The sequence below is a fragment of the Podarcis raffonei genome, chromosome 8 (genome assembly GCF_027172205.1).
Source record: "Podarcis raffonei isolate rPodRaf1 chromosome 8, rPodRaf1.pri, whole genome shotgun sequence".
Lineage (NCBI taxonomy): Eukaryota > Metazoa > Chordata > Lepidosauria > Squamata > Lacertidae > Podarcis > Podarcis raffonei.
The window spans coordinates 9,960,253-9,981,018 of record NC_070609.1 but is presented as its reverse complement, the minus strand read 5'-3'; the positions used below and the strand labels follow the sequence as shown (position 1 = coordinate 9,981,018).

Genomic DNA, 20,766 nt, shown 5'->3' with positions numbered 1-20,766 from the left:
CTTTGGGACTGCTCATGTGGCAGCTTGACCAGAATTCTTTTATTATTATTATTATTTGTGTGGTTCAACACATCCAATAAGGTTTGGCTATAGGGACAATTTTAAAATCAATAGGGAAACACTTTTTAAATTTTCTTTTAGCAAGGGGTGCCAAAAAGGAGATGTCCCTTTTTCAGCACTGCAGAAAAGTTCCCAAATAATGACGAATTTAGGTTCGGTCTTAGTTGCATCCCACCCCACCCCTTTCCCTCTCTGAGAAGCCTGAGAAGTCCACTTCGAACATGAGTGCATTGTGTACCCACCTCAACAAATCAAAGCTGTCTCTTAAAGAAGTTTGTGTTCCATGTACAGCAGAGATTTTTTTACGATTTGGCACAGCGTGTGACCTCTGGAAGATCGTTGCTTCGCTTCAGAAACCTAGCCAAGCTTGCAGAGATGTGAACTGATAGGCTAGGTGTGTATTTCAACATTTTGCAAAAATGAGGAATTTGGTTTCGAAAGGTATAATTTCAGTGGCCTTGAAAACGTGTTCCCTTTGGGGTATTTTTGAGGTGTGTGTGTTTGTGTGGAGAGTAGACACAACATGCCTGCTTGTTAAGATCTTTAGCAGAGATGCTTTGGTTTCATGTCACCCCAACATTAGAAGTACAGTTGTTGGCGACACAGAACCAGGAGTGCATTGACAGTATGGCTTATGGCACCGATACCCAATTTCCAGGCCACAACCTCGCTTTAACCCCAAAATGCTTGGCAACCCATCTCTCTCTCTCTCACTCTCTCACACCATGTGTTTGTATGGCAATGGTGTTGCTGTTGATGCCAGGCTTTAACCAGTGTTAGAAACTCGGATATATAAGCTACGTGCTAAATAGCTCCTTAAACCAAGGTTACAGTGGCTGAAACAGAATGTCTAGTTGCCATTTTGGGGCAAGACAGCTCTAGAGTCTTACTTTTCAAATGGTAGATTGACCATGATTGACTATCAGTTAAGCATCTGGCTAGTTCAGATGAGAACCTGGAGCTAGTTTAAGAACTTTGGGAACTTAAAGAAGAAAAGTCACTTCATCCAGGGACAGTCCACATATATATTGGCCTTTTCCGGCCTCCTTTTCTTAAAGGTGACCGTTCCTGCTCAGGAAAGGCATTTTGGTTCCAGAAACTCATTCCGATTGTGCAGATGAAATATAACTGATAGAATTCTACAGCATGGGGTATTAGTGTGTGAAAAAAGGCCAGATCCAATGATCCTCCAGACGGTGGACATGTCAGGCACCATCCATCCTGGCTCCCAGGCATCTTCACTTGGTTGCAAGTGGTCAAAAGCTAGGTGCAAAATGCGCCTGGCACCTGGCTAATTTCAAACACTGCTCTCTTCCCGTGTGTTTGCATGGTGGTAGCACTACTGTCAATACCAGGTCTGGTTGAACCCCAGTGGCTTAGGTCAGGGGTGTCCAACTTCCAAGAGTGATCTACTCCCACTATAAAAACACTGGCAGTAATCTATCCATTGGATTGACCAAAGTTGTTGAGCTTTTTTCTTCTTTTTCGGCGATCCATCAGGATCACACGATTGACCGGGAGCGCCCAGCAATCGACCGGTAGATCGCGATCAACTGGTTGGACATCCCTGGCTTAGGTTATTATTATTTCGCTGTGCGGTTACAATTATGTTATTCTGCCAGGCTTTTGGCTTTGACTTTTGTTTGTTCCTGGCTCTCTCTCTTCATTTTCACTTGAGGTTTGCTTTGTGCCGTGTTGTGCTCACTAATTCATCCTGTTCTTTATTGTTTCATGCTGTAGCGTATATATAAATTTTGCTACCTTGAAGGGCTGACAAGCAGAGGAGTGGTTCAGAAATGCTTGCAAAAGCTTTCCCTTTCTAAAAGTCTGCTTAAACAAAAACTCAAACCCAGAAGGAGGGCTTAGGAGGATGTGAAGGACCCCAGTAGCACATTGGCTCTGCCTGTGACTTGGGGGGGGAGTACTTATTTTGCATGAATTTATCCCACTTCAATGCAGAGTTACTTATTTGAATATTTAACTCAAGGTTTTGGGATTCAGATTTATGTGGCGCAGGTGCTGGATTAAAATCTGGATTTAATTAGGTGAAGACTTTTGGAAGGGCGGCTGCATATGAGCACAGCCTGCTTAGGGACCAAGGTGAGGTCAAGGTTTTGGGGTTGCCTGTAATTTTCCTGTTTGAAGCCAGAAATGTGTTCATCGCACAGCATTCTTAGTAATAGAATTGATCAAGTTGAACCATTGGAGCCATTTTGAACCTGCACTGACAGAGGGCCTTTTCCAAAGTTACCTCAGCGGCGAGGAAGTTGCTGATGAGAGAGCCAGTGTGGTGTGGTGGTTAAGAGTGGTGGACTCGTAATCTGGTGAACTGGGTTCGATTCCCCACTCCTCCACATGCAGCTGCTGGGTGACCTTGGGCCAGTCACACTTCTCTGAAGTCTCTCAGCCCCACTCACCTCACAGAGTGTTTGTTGTGGGGGAGGAAGGGAAAGGAGATTGTTAGCCGCTTTGAGACTCCTTCGGGTAGTGATAAAGCGGGGTATCAAATCCAAACTCCTCCTCCTCCTCTTCTTCTTCTTCTTCTTCTTCTTCTTCTTCTTCTTCTTCTGATTTTTCTTTTTAACACGGCTCTGGCATTTTAGGAACCCCAAAGTACAGTTAATGGCGCATGTCAGCACCACTTCTCCCCGGAGCTGGTGGAACAAACTCTTCAGGTGGAAGAGCCCTTTTTTTTGCAGGACAGCAACTACCTCATTTTTCACATTTTGGGTTCGGAAAGACCCCTTGTGTCAAACTATGCCACGCCGGAGCACTGGGGTGTGGCGGTGGTAAGATTTGATTTATGTGTTGAATTTATACACCAACCTTCCTCTCCAAATGTGGCCCAGGGCAGCAAACAACAAAAGAGGAACAACATCTTTAAAAACAAACAAAAAAAACACTTCTAGTACAGAATGCAGACTGCGAAAGACCTCAGCTTCTAAGGCTTGTTAATAGAGGAAGCTCTTGGCAGGCGCTGGAAAGACAACGGAGTCTGTCGAACATTCAAGGGGAAGGAGTTCCAGAGGGTTGGAATTCATGCGAAGTGCAAGAACAGACCTCCTGGTAAGATGGCCTTTGCAGGAGGCCATTGCCTGCAGAGAGCAGTGATCGACTGGGCACATAAAGGGAGAGGCGATCTTTCAGGTATCCTGGTCCCAAGCTGCATAGGTTTTATTTTATTTCATTTATTGAATTTATATCCCACACTTTTTCTCCTAGGAGCCCAAAGTGGTATGTACATGGTTCTCCCATTCACTTAATCCCCACTGCAAGCCTGAGAGGCAGTGATTTGCCCACAGTGTTAGAAACTCTCATATATCAGATAATCAACAAAAGGCACCTTAAAGGTTACGGGTCAACACAGGGGAATGTCTATGTGCCTTCCCGCCTGCAATGACTGCTGTTGTTGTTATTGTTATTTATATACTGCTTATATTTTAAATAAAAATTTCAAAGCAGTTTGTAACACGTTAAAGCATAAAATAAAACAATCCATCTTGCCTTCCCCATATATATTTACCTACTTAATTTAAAGATCTTCCCCATAGCAGAAGGGCTCTAGGGAGCCAGTGTAGGGTGGTGGATAGAGTGTTGAGCTCAGACCTGGGAGATCAGGGTTCAAACCCCCACTCAGTCCTGACGCTCACTGGGTGGTCTTGGAGTCAGACACAGCCTCTGAAGCTACCTCACAGGGCCGTTGTGGGGGTTAACTGAGGAAGGGGGCCTGAATCCTGTACTTCTTGGAAATAAAGGTGGAATATAAATGAGCTCTTCTGCCAGAGGGGCCAGCCAGGTGGAGATGGCTGTCACCAACCCGGCACCCAGAGATCTCCACATTGTGGTCGCAATTGTGGACCCACACCAGTCGCAAAATGCGCCGGGCTCATTTCTAACACGGCTCGCCTTGTGAGCTTTGCAGCCAAGTGGGTATTTGAACCCTGGTCTCACAGGTCAGCCAGTGTCCGGTGCTCTAACCACTGCACCGCCACAATTTCCCCCCACCCTAAATGAGCGACTCAGCCCATCAAAACTGAGGCAGTAAAGAGGCTTTCTTGGCCAGCTTGGGGGGGGGGGGAATTGCAGCACAGGCCCCTCCAAATTGAGGCAAGGCTCAGTTTAGCAGACAATGCTGTTCTGCGGGGATTCTGGGAATTGGAGGCCTGTTGTCAGGCAGCTGTGTGTGCTGCGTGTGACCTCTTGCCTCCCTTTTCTTTCTCTCGTTCGTCCTCCTTTCTCTTTTTAGAGCTTCCTTCCCTTCTGCTTAACTTGCTTGGCTAGGCAGGACAGTGTGGATGGAAAGATGAGAGAGAAAGAGCCAGGCAGATGGCAGTAGAGGTGGTGGTGACTAAGCTAAAATCCTGTTTTGATATATATTTATTTTTCGTCCCTGCCTTTTCCGTATGGGAAAAGCCTTTTAGTCATAGCCGGCATTTAGCGGCGGCGGCGGTCACCCGGAACCTCTCACCCCGCGTTTCTCACCACGAATGTGGTTAGGCTGAGAAATGGTGGCCGGCCAAAGGTCACACAGCAGGCTTTGTGGTTGAGCGGGGATTCGAACCCAGGACGTCCTGTCTCCTAGGGCGTTGCGCTCTCATCTGCTATACTTCATCGAGCTCTATGCGTTCCCAACTCCTTCCTTCACTGACTGCCTTTCCTTTCCTTAGACGAAGAAGAATTGCCAAACTAACGATGGCTGCCCACCTTCTCTCTCTCAGTGGGCCAGGAAAGACGACCATGGTATACTGACAACCAGGGTTAGAAACTGAGATATATAATCTAATTGCCAAACCTAGGTTCTGGTTGCCACAATGGAATGGCTAGGCACTCTTTTTCTCCCCAGTGGAATTTATTTCATTTTATTCATTTCATTTGTATACTGCTTTGTACTTCGGGTTACATACGCTTCAGGTTACAGACTCCGCTAACCCAGAAATAGTACCTTGGGTTAAGAACTTTGCTTCAGGATGAGAACAGAAGTCGTGCTCCGGCGGCGCAGCAGCAGCGGGAGGCCCCATTAGCTAAAGTGGTGCTTCAAGTTAAGAACAGTTTCAGGTTAAGTACGGACCTCCAGAACGAATTAAGTACTTAACCTGAGGTACCACTGTATTCAAAGAACAAATCTCAATGCGGTTTACAACGCATCAAAACATCAAATGAAGCAATCCAGAACAAAACAAATTTCAAGCTTCAAGGAAAAATATTTCAGATATTTCTCTAAGTGATGTTTTGCTTTCCCTAGTCACCAACCCGGCATCCAGAGCTCTCCATGTGGTTGCGATTGGACCCGTGCCAGTTGGAAAAAGCGCCTGGCGCCTGGCTAATTTCTAACACCGCTGGCAACGTTGATTTCCTTGCAGGTCCCGGGTTCAGAAGGCCCCACCTCTGCAGAACCTACCCCATGCCGATTCTTCCAATCCTTCCTTTTTTCCGCTTTGCCGTCTGTGAGCTTCTGCAACCGCTTGTTAGCGCCACAGCATGCTAAAGGCAGGTCAGGTTCGAGAGGAACTGGCACGCAATTACACAACCATCTCATTAATCCAAAAGGCCTTGGGAACATTTTTTTAAAAATGCTGGGCAAACAACCTTTAAAGAAGCAGGAGCGAAACTGGCATTGGGTTGCATGGGCGTTTGAGGCCGGATAGGGAGTCCAATAATTTGGGTTTCGTCTCGTGTCTCCCTGCACATATGTTCTGGGAATATGGTCTAAGGAAGTCTGAGCAGTGTGAAATACTTCATTTTGCAACTCTCCCCCGCCCCTTTATCGCAGCACAGTGAGCAAAACTGGTATCTTTCTCTCCCCTTGGTGCAATCTGCCATCATGTTTCTGATGTGGATTTGTATAAAACTTTAAAAGGTTATTTATTCTTAAGGCCAACTGTTAGCCGTGGGGGCATCTTTGACAAGGTTATGAATCCATATTACTTTGCACATGCATGCTTTTTTACACACAAAGACACACACACACACACTTAACACACTTCCTCCTGCAACCACCTCTTTGTGATGTTATCTCGTCTTGCCCCAGTCTCTCTTAGCTGTTTGGGCTGGGGGCTGAAACCTGCAAACTGCCAACCACACATCTGCGCAGCAGCCCTGCTTGCCATCTGGTTGGGTTGCCATGTCCTGTGGGGCTGGTGGACAGGCTTAGCTCCCAAGGCCTCTGCATGTAAAACCCGAGTGGATTTGATTTCGTTCAGAAAGGCTTGAGTTGACCATGGTACCGACTTGCTCCCCCCATCTTTTTAACTGTTCAAAGTGCTTTAACATGCACTATTTCGGTAATCCTTACAAAATCCTGCGTGCAAGACCAGCATTTGCATAATGCAGATGGGGCGATGGAAGTGAGAACACTGTGGCTTATCTCAAGGCCCACAAGTAATGCGGTTTGCGACAGAGGTGAGACTGGAACCAGGGATTTTGTCTTGCACATTCAAGGCTACCCTAATTTAAACGATGGTGGGATTTCTTTCTCTTTTTTAAAAGGTGCTGCAAAATGTTTATCTTCTGAATGCTGTCACTCTTCCTGGATTGGGAGATGCAGCCAAAGCACTGAATATGCAAACTGATTTTTATTCCCCCCCCCCCCCCTGCACAGAACCCCACCCTCCAACCAGCAGGGTTTAAGTGAGTTCTCAGAAAGAACAATCTCAGTAGGATATATCACGACACAGTTCATAGGTCAGCAATGGCTTCCCTTTTTCATTTGTCCCCATCTTAAAATTATGGAGGCTGGTGCTGCACCAGAGGAGCTGTCCTTGATGTGTGTCTGATTTCTCTCTGCCTGCTCCCATATTTTTTTTTTGTTAATAAAAAAAGCCTTTGCTTTTCACATTGTGTGCTCTCCCTCTCTCCCTCCCTCTTCTCTCTTTCCCTTCTGCTTTGAAAAGCATCTTCTAAGCCAAACAGGAAACCATCTGATATGGTTTGCGGGTAGCAGGGAGAAGAACAATAAATGTGTGTGTTTTTTAAAAAAAAGAAAGAAAAGAAGAAAGGACAGTCTGAATGGTGGGGGCAGACAGACTGTGGGAACCTCAGCAAGTTAACCTCTGAGCTTATCTGTTCTCTGGTACAGGTGTTTTCAGACCCTGAGCTCATTGTCTCTTGTCGCTGATTGATGGGGCTTCCTGACTTTCTGTGTCTGAATGTGCATGCAGGAAAAAGGAACTTCAAAACTGGGGTGGGTGGGTCTTGTGGTACTTCTATTTTTCTGCCACATCTCTCCCTCATTCCATGAGGCCTTGAACTTGTATCTTTCGCTTCTATGCCTCCCCTTCCAAAAAAAGCCCCCCCCCACCCAGGCTGTTCTTTTGCAGGTGCAAAAGCTGATAATTGAGTCTACAAGTAGCTACAGTATGTTCTGTTGTTGTTTCGTCGTTTAATCGTGTCCGACTCTTCATGACCCCATGGACCAGAGCACGCCAGGCACTCCTGTCTTCCACTGCCTCTCGCAATTTAGTCAAACTCATGCTGGTAGCTTCGAGAACACTGTCCAACCATCTCGTTCTCTGTCGTCCCCTTCTCCTTGTGCCCTCCATCTTTCCCAACATCAGGGTCTTTTCCAGGGAGTCTTCTCTTCTCATGAGGTGGCCAAAGTATTGGAGCCTCAGCTTCAGGATCTGTCCTTCCAGTGAGCACTCAGGGCTGATTTCCTTAAGAATTGATACGTTTGATCTTCTTGCAGTCCACGGGACTCTCAAGAGTCTCCTCCAGCATCAAAAGCATCAATTCTTCGGCGATCAGCCTTCTTTATGGTCCAGCTCTCACTTCCATACATCACTACTGGGAAAACCATAGCTTTAACTATACGGACCTTTGTCGGCAAGGTGATGTCTTCTTTTTAAGATGCTATCTAGGTTTGCCATTGCTTTTCTCCCAAGAAGCAGACGTTTTTTAATTTCGTGACTGCTGTCACCATCTGCAGTGATCATGGAGCCCAAGAAAGTAAAATCTCTCACTGCCTCCATTTCTTCCCCTTCTATTTGCCAGGAGGTGATGGGACCAGTATGTTCTGACTTGCCCCCAAATATCCTTTATCTTTCCCCAATCCCCATTGCTCTCCCATATCCACATCTCCCCTTGCATTATATTCGGTGGGGCAGCCAGAGCCTGGTTTGCACATCATTTTTTAAACCACCCTGAAACCAAATTATGGCTTAAATGTGAACGTTCAGCTTGCCAGGTGCTTGTTTGCGAAATCTCAGGTGCTGCCACACTGCTGGGAGCTAAGCCGCTGTCTGCCTTAGTATTACGCCCACAACCCCAAGCTCATGGTTTGTTTCCCTCTGAACAAACCATAAGGAGGAGCCAAGGTTAGTTCCCGGCTTACTGCTCATGGTTTGTTTGAAAGAAACCAAGCACAAGCCCAGGTTTGGAGGCAACACCAAGCTAGACTGTGGCTGGGCTCGCAGCATGGCAGGACTGCAGGAGGAGCAAAAATCGCCTGTGATTTCAGTGCTGCTTGTTCACATTTTTAACCTTAGTTTTCCCTTTGAAGTGATGTTTGAATAAGGCCAATTTGGTGGAGGTGGAGAGAAGGAACTGTTGCAGGTTTGTGTGCTGAATGAAGGACTTTCAAAACTTTCTCTCGCTCTTTTTTTAGCAGAGTAGCAACTCTGCGACTTTTTTCAAGTAACTCTCTGGATTCCAGCCACTATCTTTCAGCTAAAATGGAAAAACCAGGTTCTCTTGCTTCCTCCTAATTTTTGCCTTATTTTTTTTTTTTTTTTGCTGATGCTCAGGTTCTGGCCGGCAGGTTCTGGTGTGGTAACCCGTCTCCTGCCCCCTGCCCCGGTCTGTGTGGCTGTGAACTGTTCCATCGCCTGCCTTTCCTCTTGCTTCTCCCTCCATCCAGACTGCTTTGTAACAAAGCTCCATAATGCGAACCATTGTTCTAAACTGATAAAATATGACCCTGGTAAATGTACCGCGCCGGCAGCTTTTGTCAACAGGGGCTCTATGTGCCTCCCCACCCCCTGGCACAAAATGGAGCTGAAATCTTTTGGCTTGCAGCCTGTGGGGAGATGGATGGCTTTTGGACCCAGGACTGCGGGGTTCCGGTTGCAGCCTGCATTTAGAAGGGAAGCAATGGGGGATTAATAACAGCCGCACGACTGGGAAATGGCTTCCCTAACCTGTTTCTGCTGGGCTGTGAAGTGTGAAGAGCTTATTAGTTGAAATGTTCCATACCGAACTCCCCTTCTCCAACACACGCATCTTGTGCCGCCTCTGGGGTGAACACTTCCTTGTTGCTTGTCGCCCCCCCCCCACAGTCAAAAACGGGATGTGTGTTGCAACATACCTGAGCCACGTGGGACGTTGTAGTACAAGATGTAAGCAGAGTTCCCCAGGAGGCAGCCTGCGAGACGGGCAGAGTTCTGCACCCCTTGGATTTCAAGGACACACACCACTGATTTGGAGAGGGAGGGGATGGCTTTGTCGTCCTTCTCTATGCTGCTCTATTAGGTATTGGCAGCAGTGTTAGAAATTAGCCAGGCGCATTTTGTGGCTGGCGCAGGTCCAATTGTGACCACGTGGAGAACCCTGGGTGGGCCAGGCTGGCAACAGACATCTCCATCTGGCTGGCCCCTCCGGCTTTCTTAAGCAGGTCAGCAGAAGAGCTCATTTATTGCATCCGTATCCCACCTTTGTCTCCCAAGAAGCACATGATTCAGGCCCCCTTCCTCGGTTAATCCCCACAGCGACCCTGCAAGGTAGGTTAAGAGGCTGTAAGTAACTCCAAGGTCACCTCTTGAGTGTCACGACTGAGAGGGGATTTGAACCCTGATCTCCCAGGTCCGAGTCTGACACTCTAACCACTAGCCCACACTGCCTTCCTAGAATCCTTTTGCTATGAGGCAGCTCTATAAACTAAGGAGTTAAATAAATAGGGAGAAAGCAACATGGCACTTAGAGAAGGATCTGAAATGTTTTCCTTGAAGCTTCAATTTGTTTTATTCTTGATTGTTTTATTTTATGTTTTAATGTGTTGTGAGCCACTTTGCGATTTTTTCCCTTTAAAATATTAAGTAGTATAGTAAAGGTAAAGGGACCCCTGATCATTAGGTCCAGTCGTGGCCGACTCTGGGGTTGCGGCCCTCATCTCGCTTTATTGGCCAAGGGAGCTGGCGTACAGCTTCCGGGTCATGTGGCCAACATAACTAAGCCACTTGTGGTGAACCAGAGCAGAACACGGAAACGCTGTTTACCTTCCCGCCAGAGCGGTACCTATTTATCTACTTGCACTCTGATAAGAATAAACCTTGCTGGGGGGAATTGTTGCGTAAGCACCATAACCTACGTTTAGGGTGCCACATTCAGCAATTATGGTGCCCTTTAGCGATTACCTTCTATATCTATGAGTTTCCAGGGCTTATTTTCAGCCGGAAGTTGACGGAACTCTGTTCCGACACCTCTCAGGTGGGCACCACTGCCGTTATAAGAGAACAGGGAATCCATTCGTAGTGAGCTCCGGTATCTCTTTTTCTAGAAGAAGAAAAAAGTGCTGTGAGTTTCTAACACTGGTTTGAAGGATCCAGCCGATACCCTTGCTTAATCCTGCCAGTGCGCGATAGCTGAAGACATTTTGCTGTCTTGAGGCAGCAAACATAAAATGCCAAACAGCTTGCCGCTCTGAAACGGTCCCTTCCAAATCTGCTGCCCTGATGTGAATATGGCCATTACCGTATGTGGCGCAGGCCCCATCCCTGTTTTAGATTGCCCTAAAACTGGGTCACCTTAACTCTTCCCACCCCCCTCCACCTTTATCTGCAATGTGTGCCATGCTGTCCTTGTGGTTCGGCTGTAGCCAGACACTCTCCATCTGGCCTGTCGCTGCTTATGGTCTTTTGTGGGGGGCAGAGAAAGAAGTGTCAGGTCCGCTGCTGGGCATGTCGGTGGTGGTGGGGAGCGAGTGGCCGTGGCGGCAGGTGAAGCTTATAAAAATGGGTATTTTAGCATTTGCGGGCAGCAGGTGCAAACTGTTGAGTTGCACTTCGTTCCTGCCAGTATATTATTAAGGAAACACACAAAGCGTCCCGGTCAAATCCTTTCATAAACAATAACGCGAAGCACACCTAAGCTAAGCATTAGTTGGAGCCATAATGGTTATGAGCTGGAAGTCCCCGGTTGAAATCTCAGCCTGGCCATGAACTCTCTCTGGGAAACCTTAGGGAAGCTGCCATTTCTGGTCCTTGGTGTCCTCCACTCCGCTCCCTCCCCACTGCAATATGGGGATGATAGGTCAGTATTATCTACAGGCTTATTGTGAGGATTATGGAGATAATAATATATGCAAAGTGCTTTGAGCAATGTAAATACTAAATGCTTCTATTATTACTGCGAATGCAGCCTGGGTCTCTCCTCCCTAGCCTCCCTGGAATAGCTCATCTCACTCTTTTGAGACAAAAGGTTGTGCTGAGTAATTCAAGGGTAGCCAGTTTTATGGGATTAATTTTAGTTTGGGAGAGCTGTGTGCCTGGAAAGGGAATAAGCAGGGCTGTGTTGATCCCATGTCACCTGCCAGAGCTGGGTTTTGGCACCTGATGACGAACTTGGTATTCTTTGACTCTGCTTCATTATTATTTTTTTAAGTTTCTAGTCCCTGTGGCTGGGGGGGGGGGTGCGCGCACGCTGAGTTTTGAAAATGTGTAGACGCCGTCCGGTGGAATCTACTTTCCACTTGTGTTGGGAAGGTCTCGGCGATGTATCGATAGGTTGTCGAAAAACCTGTTTGAAATCCGTATCGTAATATCAGTTTCCTAATTTTTCGATCTGGCAATGTATTTCGACTTATGATGTGTGTGTGCGTGCTATGCAAAAATCACAATGTGGGGGAAACCGTGAAGTCAGCCAATGCTTCTACATAGCTCCATCCTTATTTCAGGCATTGTGATATACAGTGGTACCTCTGGTTACATACGCTTCAGGTTACAGACTCCACTAACCCAGAAATAGTACCTTGGGTTAAGAAATTTGCTTCTGGATGAGAACAGAAATCGTGCTCCGGTGGTGCGGCGGCAGCAGGAGGCCCCATTAGCTAAAGTGGTGCTTCAGGTTAAGAGCAGCTTCAGGTTAAGAACGGACCTCCGGAACGAATTAAGTACTTAACCCAAGGTACCACTGTATCAGTATATTGTGATGTTTAGCTGGTGATATGTCGCGATGTTGAAAACCAGATATCCAGGCCTACGGTTAGGACATTTTGTGATTTTGTGTGGTACGTGTGTTTTTACAGGGATTCGGAGCCTCGTACAGTGGTACCTTGGTACTCAAATGGCTTGGCTCCCAAACAAAGCAGCTCCTGAACGCCGCAAACCCAGAAGTAAGTGTTAGTGTTCCGGTTTGCAAACGTTTTTTGGAAGCTGAACGTCTGACACACTTCCGCTTGAGTGCAGGAAGCTCCGGCAGTTGATCAGAAGCTACGCCTTGGTTTTTGAATGGTTTCGGGAGTCGAACGGACTCCCGGGACTGATTAAGTTTGAGAACCAAGGTGCCACTGTATAGCTTTTTCGCTCCAGAAGCAGAATCAAAACATGAACAGCAAGATGCAGACTTCATTTGGTTGTGCATGGCTTTCTGTGAGAAGAGCGCTGGAGTTAGGTCTTTTGCAACAGGTGCTCTTGATGCAGATGTTTAGCTTTTTGGGTGAATTAGTGCAAAGTTCACATTCGTACACATCTACGCAGCACTCCCGGGGTGCAGAGGGCCGAAGCACAGATTGCTACCTTAAGGGTCTCTAAGTTTGCTTATATTTCTCTCTCTCTCTCTGGTGACTGCATCCTGGGGGAAGCATCCATTTTCGCCATTTAGCCAGTGAGTGCATTGAACAAAATGGGCGCAGGAGTGTGTGTTAAATGGAGCATGTCTCAATTTGCTATTGTAACCCAGGCAGCCCAAATGCTGGTGCTAAGAGTCCCCTCTCTGCGTGCATCTGCGGCTTGCTTGGCCTGTGTGTGTCATTTGACTGTGCTTCACCCTCCAGGGGCAGAGTGTGGCAGCACTTTGCAAACTGCACACTCTCCTCCCTTTACTTATTCATGGCCTGCCCGTCGGAAGAGATCCTCGTCTGCCGAGTGGTGCTTGGACAGCCTGGGATTCTCAAAAGGTTCCTGCTAACCTGAATCTGACAGTCAGTGATTCAGCAGCGCCGCTTCGGCACAGAGAACAGAAGAAAGCCCCTTTTGCTAGTTTTGCAGTGGTTTATAGAGTTGCCCCTTCTTGCAGAAGCATCCTTTCTCCATGCTTAATCCCCGTTTTGCTTCCTTCCTGGAGTCGGGATGGGGAGCCACCAACTCTCCATTGGTCAAGGATTGCAGAAGTTGTAATCAACCATGTCCGAAGGGGCGCAGGTTCCCGACCCCTGGCCTGCAGTGTTCCTGCTTTTTGGAGCTGTGTCGGAGCAGTGTATTGTGGGAGGATTCCATTTTGTCCAATCATGGATGTGCGTTGAGGCACTGTGGTGCAGCCACACAAGTTTGGGCCTTACAGCTGGGCTGTATATACACGGTCAAAGTGTTCCACTCCCTGTAATAATAATAGTAAAGGTAAAGGGACCCCTGACCATAAGGTCCAGTCGTGGCCGACTCTGGGGTTGTGGCACTCATCTCGCTTTATTGGCCGAGGGAGCCGGCGTACAGCTTCCGGGTCATGTGGCCAGCAAGACTAAGCCGCTTCTGGCGAACCAGAGGAGCGCACGGAAACGCCGTTTACCTTCCTGCTGGAGCGGTACCTATTTATCTACTTGCACTTTGACATGCTTTCGAACTGTTAGGTTGGCAGGGGCTGGGACTGAGCAACGGGAGCTCACCCCATCGCGGGGATTCAAACCGCCGACCTTCTGATCGGCAAGTCCTAGGCTCTGTGGTTTAACCCACAGTGCCTATAATAATAGTAGTAGTAGTTTATTATTTACACTCGGCCCATCTGGCTGGGTTTCCCCAGCCACTCTGGGCAGCTTACAACAGTATACAGTGGTACCTCAGGTTACATACACTTCAGGTTACAGACTCCGCTAACCCAGAAATAGTACCTCGGGTTAAGAACTTTGCTTCAGGGATGAGAACAGAAATCGTGCTCCGGCGGTGCGGCAGCAGTGGGAGGCCCCATTAGCTAAAGTGGTGCTTGAGGTTAAGAACAGTTTCAGGTTAAGAACGGACCTCCGGAACGAATTAAGTACTTAACCCGAGGTACCACTGTATTAAAATACAATAGTCCGTCAAACAGTAAAAGCTTCCCTAACCTTCCCTGTTAGTGAATTATTTGTGACCCCATCAGCAGGGCCAAGGGTGGTGGTCTTGTCGTCTGGGCAGGCCAGGACCTCCATACACACTGCCCAGACTTTCGCCCCAGGGCTGTCACTCCAGTGCTACTAATGCAGCAGTTTGTCTTCAACCTCGGAGGTGCACTCCATTGTCTGTTGAGACAGACAGATGCCAACAACAGTACAAATTAGGATTTTTATGAACGTTCCTTGGAAATGTTCAGGGGGGGACAGATCTGCTCAAGTTTTTTAAATCTTCCCAACCACATGCACACCGCCATATGTTGTTGCTGTTAATTTGATTTATATACCTCTCCTTAGCCCAAGACCTTAACATTAAAAACATAATTTGCATAGTATGATAAAAAAATGTTATAAAACAACCGGGGGGGGGGGCGGGAATGGACCAAACCAACAGTCATAGATTGTTTAATGGCCAAAGTCCCAGGCAATGAGGAATGTTTTTGCCTGGTGCCTAAAGATGTAGTGATGGCGCCAGTCGAGCCTCTCTGGGGAGAGCATTCCAAATAGGGAGCCACCACAGAAAAGGCCCCGCTCCCATATATGGCTGGATCTGGAGCAGGGGTAGGCAACCTAAGGCCCATGGGCCGGATGCAGCCCAATCGCCTTCTCAATCCGGCCTGCGGACGGTCCAGGAATCAGTGTGTTTTTACATGAGTAGAATGTGTGCTTTTATTTAAAATGCATCTCTGGGTTATTTGAGGGGCATTGGAATTTGTTGATTTTTTTCACCAAAATAAAGTCCAGCCCACCACATGGTCTGAGGGACAGTGGACTGGCCCACGGCTGAAAAAAGTTGCTGACCCCTGATCTGGAGGGCCACAGGTTCACCATCCCTGAGTTAAAGGTTGTATATAGCAGCAGGAATATTGTATGTGTTTAGATACTGTTGTCAAACTTGTTTTATCTGCTTATTTATTTATTTTTAACCTCCCCGGCTGTGTTGGAGAAAGTTTGAGAGACTTTTTTAAAAAAAATATCTCTATCCCATCCTTCCTCCGCCAGGAGCCGGGCTGCTGCTTAATAAATTAGCCTCTTGGAGACTTGAGCAACCCCGTTCTAAAGGGAGGATGGGACAGGATTCTTGGCAAGGTTAGGATATTTCCACTCCTGGAAAGAACAACGGTGCTTTTAAGAGTGTTTGTTGCGATTATCTCTTCAGTGTCTAATGCTTGTAGTGATGTTATCAGCACAGTTCCGTCCTCCCTCCTCCTCCCTTTATAACATTAATTTTCATGTAAAGGAATCTCTGTGTTTGGCATGCAAACCTAGACTGTTGTGAAATGAGCCTCTTTTCTTGACAAAGTAATAATCATAAATAAATAAGAATAAAAATGTGCCACCCTCCATTGAGACCATTCCATTGTAACTATCCGACCTCCCAAAATTTCAACACCTCTTGCGATGGTTTGACCCCTTTTCCGTTTTAACAGTACAAATTCTGCAAACGCCCTCCATATCTCCTCAAAATCATTTCTCCTGCCTGTTCCCCATCTTACCTTAACGACACATGTTAAATTATCGTTAATAGCTTATATGCCACACCTCTTTATACCATTCTTCCATTTTATATTCACCTTGTCGTTTCCACTTCCTAGCTATCATAATTCGTGCAGCTGTCAATAAATTTGTGAGCAAGTCCTTTGTAGGCTGCGAACCTTCCACCCCATCGTAGATTGATAATAACGCTACCTCTGGACTTGCGGTCGGGAAATGAGCCTTTTTGAGTGCGAAGAACTCTCAAGCTGGGCAAAATGTTGGCACATTTCCTACACATGTGGGCCCAGTGCGTGTGGTTCTGCCAGAGGCAGCTGCTGCTGCACCACCTTGTTCTAGAAGGGCGAGTCAAGTCCGCCCGACTTGTCTGGCTTTCCATTGCAACCCCATGATTAAGAGGTGGCTGTCAGATATTACTCACAGATTTTTTTATGCAACGTGCAAAGTGCTTTTGGGTTGGTTGGGCGGATGTGGCAGCTGTTTGGTGCGGGCCTCTGTCACATGGGCCTGAGACGCTGAGCCATGCTCTGGTATGCGTTGCTCTGGCATTGAATGTGGCCATTTCTGTGGCCACATAATGACCAGAGGCGATATACAGTGGTACCTCGGGTTACATACGCTTCAGGTTACATACACTTCAAGTTACAGACTCTGCTAACCCAAAAATAGTGCTTCAGGTTAAGAACTTTGCTTCAGGATGAGAACAGAAATCGTGCAGCAGCGGCACAGCAGCAGCCGGAGGCCCCATTAGCTAAAGTGGTGCTTCAGGTTAAGAACAGTTTCAGGTTAAGAACGGACCTCCGGAACGAATTAAGTACTTAACCCGAGGTACCGCTGTAATGGCAGTACTTTCAGCTGGGAACAGATCCTCCATGCCCTTTTTGTTAGGATATTTCCGTTCCACCTTAAAAGGGAGCAGGCTTTGTGAGTCACAGAGTCTGCGTATTTCCTGTTCACAGGATTTTTATGTTTTCAGTTGCTTTCGTTTCCTTCTTGTTGCCTGAGCATACCAATGCAGGCTGTCATGTTTTTCTTTGTTCTGACCAACGCTAAATAAACTGTCCCAACACTTTTGAGCACTTCACCTCCCCTGATGATGAGGACAAACCTGGAGTTAGTGTCAGAAGTAGGAATCGCGTGTCAGCGAAGTTTAACTCTTTATTCAGAGAAACCAAAACAGCACAGGCTCAGATCTCTTCTCGGGAGGTCTCGCCCCAATGAGGCAGTTGCGAGGACTGAAGGTCCTTGACTTCCCACAGCTGCCTAAGTCTCCAAGGTTCACCCACCAAGCAATCTGAGACTGTGTCTGTGTGCCACCAATCTCTCCTCTGCTCTTTTTAGTTCTCTGTGTGTTCTGGGAGACCAGAGGGAGGGGAGCTGGTTGCAGCAGGAGGCGGAGACTCCCTGGATTCTCCAGCAGCCGGCCTCATCTCTGTCTCCTGCCTCCCCTCCTCTCCAGCTGGGGCCGATGGGAGTTGTAGTCCAAAACGCAAGGTGGGCATCAAGTTGGGATAGGCTACTTGAGACAGATTGCAGAATCCAGATTTTTGGGAGCAGAATTTTTTTGTTTTGTTTTGCTGTATCTTTTTAAAAAAGCAATTATACCCCGCTGATGGGGGTTGCAGTCCAAAAAAACCAGAAGGGCACCGTGTTAGGGGAAGCTGGTGGAAAGTACAGTCATACCTCGGGTTACAGACGCTTCAGGTTGTGTTTTTTCGGGTTACGGACAGCTGAAACCCGGAAGAACCGGAACAGGTTACTTCCGGGTTTCGGCGGTCGCACATGCGCAGAAGCGTCGAAACACAACCCGCGTGTACGCAGACGTGCTGCTGTGGGTTGCGGACGCTGCGGGTTGCAAACGTGCATCCCGCACGGATCACGTTCACAACCCGAGTGTCCACTGTATATGAACCAGCCAAACTTGGAATTTTTCCCTTGCATAATTTTACTTTGTGGAAAGGGGAAAGGAGCTGAAATCCAATTCCTCTCCCCAAAATTTATGCACAGCCCCACCAAGGCTTTTGCACAGGCACGACCTACATGCTCCCAGGCCGTGAGGCCTCTTATCACTTCAAACTAAGGCTTGAAATCCTTGGAGCTGAATCCTGCACCTGATACCACATTTGCTCTTTTTCTCCCTCTCTTTGCCGCCCAGCTCCGCTTGTTCTGCATTATGCAGCAGTATTTCACTGTAGGCAGAACCACAAGCCAGTCTGCAGATGCCGAAGCTTCTCCTCCATCTGTTTGCCGATCAGCTTGCTGCTCCCCCTTCCCGGGGACCGCCTGAAATCTGCATCACCGCTTCTCCTTCCCCTCTAGATAATGGCAGGAAGACGTTGGGCTTCCTTTATTGCATTGTCAATTTTCACATGCTTCCCAGATGGCAAGGAAACCCCTGGTTCGAATCTCGGCTCCGCTAGTCACTCACCAAGGAGGTGTTAGGCGAGGCTCTCAGCCCGAGTTTCCACTCTCTGCAGCAGAGGGAATAACGGTGCAAAGACGGGGAAACCTGTGAGTCTACAGGTGTTGCTGGACTCCCAGCTCCCATCATCTCTCACCATGGGCCATGCTGGCAGGTGCTGATGGGAGTTGGACTATGCTTACTAGATTTTTTTCAGTGAATCCGGGGACACTTTTGTTGTTGTTGAAGCTGAGTAGCAACAGGGAGTCAGTAGTGGGGAGGGTGAGGCATCCCCAGTACTGGGCCCAAGCACACATGCATGTTGTATAAATGCGCAAAGCCCTTCGTTCGTACCCTGCGAAACATAAATGCGCAGAGTTGTTGTTTTTATTTTATTTTTTTTATAAATGTTTATTAGAGTTTTACAAAAACAAAAAGTTCATCATTTCACATAGATCATTCCATTAATTAAAGCCCACAGAAAAAACAGAAAACAAAAATATATAGCAAAAAAGAAAAATAGAAAAAAGAAAAATCCACTTTAAAAAATTACAAAGTTCCATATCCCTCTGTCCTGACCTCCTCACATCTCCCTTTTTTGTGTTCCTCTTTATTCCAATCTATTTCAGCAAGTTCAAACCCTTTATTCATACCATGCTTACAATTATGTTTTTCTAATTATTATGTCCCAAGTTTTCGTTATCTTAGCCCATTCCTCATCTTATATACTAGGACATAATTTTAATCTGTTCATAACCCCCTTCTCCTTTTTGAAATTCTTCTTTTCATTCACATTTAACCAAATCCCACATGCCCTGTTACCTTCACTTCCCACATCATGTTAACACTCGGACATTTTGCAATATTTTTGTAAATAGTCCTTAAACTTTTTCCAATCTTGTTCCATCAGTTCTTCCATCAGAGTTGTTGTTTTTAAACTGGGCAATGGCACGGTGCCTGCCCATGACTCCCAAGTCTTCCCCAATCTCCTTCCCCCTTCCCTCCTGTGTTTTGACAGATCAAGGGAGTCACAGGCGGGCGGCTGTTGCCCAGGAGAGGCCACCCTGATAGTGCAGTTGGCTCTGGCTGGCTTCAGGAGCTGCCTGCTGCCGTGGCACAGGAAAAATGGCGGGTGCCATGGCAGCGAGCAGCTCCTGAAGCCAGCCAGAACCAACTGCGCTACCAGGCTGGCTCCGGACTGCTGAGGCTGCCGCGGCCACGTTTCCCGGGGACAGATTTGCAAATCCGGGGACGGAATTTGTCCGGGGACAGATTTGCAAATCCGGGGACTGTTCCCGGGAACCGGGGACGTCTGGTAACCCTAAGTTGGGCTGCCAGCAATATCTGGTTCCCCATCCCTGCCTAACAAAGCTGTAACTAGACAATGCAATGTGAGCAGACACTTTAAACATTTGAAAGGTATGCAAGCCAGGTTATCTGTGTCCAGATAAGGGTGTAGCTGGGCAGCTAGATGGCCACTTGGGCTTCCAGGGACAGAACTGGATCCAAGAGAAGCCCACCCTGCTCCAAGCTGCAAACTTGATCCTTTTTTGGGGGGGGGGTTGCAGCTCCTTCCACAGCTGGCCGGACACACTTTATCTGAGTTCAAGAGCCTCTTACTAACAGAATTTCTGTCTCATATGCACTGGGCTTCAGCTTCTTTGCTTCTCATTCATTACCACGATATTTTTATTTAATAATTAATTTTATTTCTATACCACCCTATACCCGAAGGTATAATGGATTGACAGGAGGCAAGAGAGCGGTGGGAGGCACCAGCTAGGGACCCCCCTCCTCCCCCGGGGAAGAAGGCTCAGAGTCCGGGGAGTGGTGGTGGGACGACCCTGAGTAATCAGAGAGAGAAGACTGGGAGGAGGAAGCTGAAGAGGTAACAGGGTTTAGTGAGCAGGAAGAGTCTGTGGCAGAGAGCAGTCCAGAATTAGAGGCAGAAGAGGAGGCTGGAAAGGAGTAGGGGCCAAGAGGCATAGATGAGTCCTCCTCCTGCAACCAGCTCCCTTCCCCACTGGTCTCCCAGAACCCAGAGAGGTGTGAAGAGGGAGGAGCAAAGAGACTATCAAGGCAAGGGTATGTTTGCCAGCCTGCTTTAAAACCGTGGCTGGCCCCGTTACTTAACTAGCCGTTTCCCTTCTTCCAGCTGCCATCGCCCAGAGGGTGAAAGTCCTGGATGAGGTCACGGGCTACCTGGGGCAGGAAGTCACCCTGCCGTGCAACTTTGTGTCGACGGGCAACGAGATCAAGGTCAGCCTGGTCACCTGGATGAAGGAAGCCGCGGGCAGGAAGCAGAATGTGGCCGTCTTCCACCCGGACCACAAGCCCAACTACCCGTTGGAGACGGAGCAGGGGCGGATCCGCTTCAAGACCCAGACCCTGGAGGACGCTACGCTGATCATCGGCCCCCTGCGCATGGCCGACGAGGGCACCTACGCCTGCGAGTTCGCTGCGTACCCCTTGGGCAGTGAAGACGGCACCACCAACCTGGTCGTACTAGGTAAGGGCAAACCCTTAT

General features: G+C 47.8%; 1 protein-coding gene across 3 annotated transcripts in view; it reads left to right on the top strand.

Moving 5' to 3' along the window:
- NECTIN2 (nectin cell adhesion molecule 2) overlaps positions 1 to 20,766 on the top strand; it is a 95,018-nt gene that overhangs the window by 28,053 nt on the left and 46,199 nt on the right. For all 3 annotated transcript variants that reach the window (XM_053397839.1, XM_053397837.1, XM_053397838.1), the window contains exon 2: positions 20,395 to 20,748. In XM_053397839.1, coding sequence (XP_053253814.1) covers positions 20,395 to 20,748 — 354 coding nt within the window. The remainder of the gene's footprint in view (positions 1 to 20,394; positions 20,749 to 20,766) is intronic.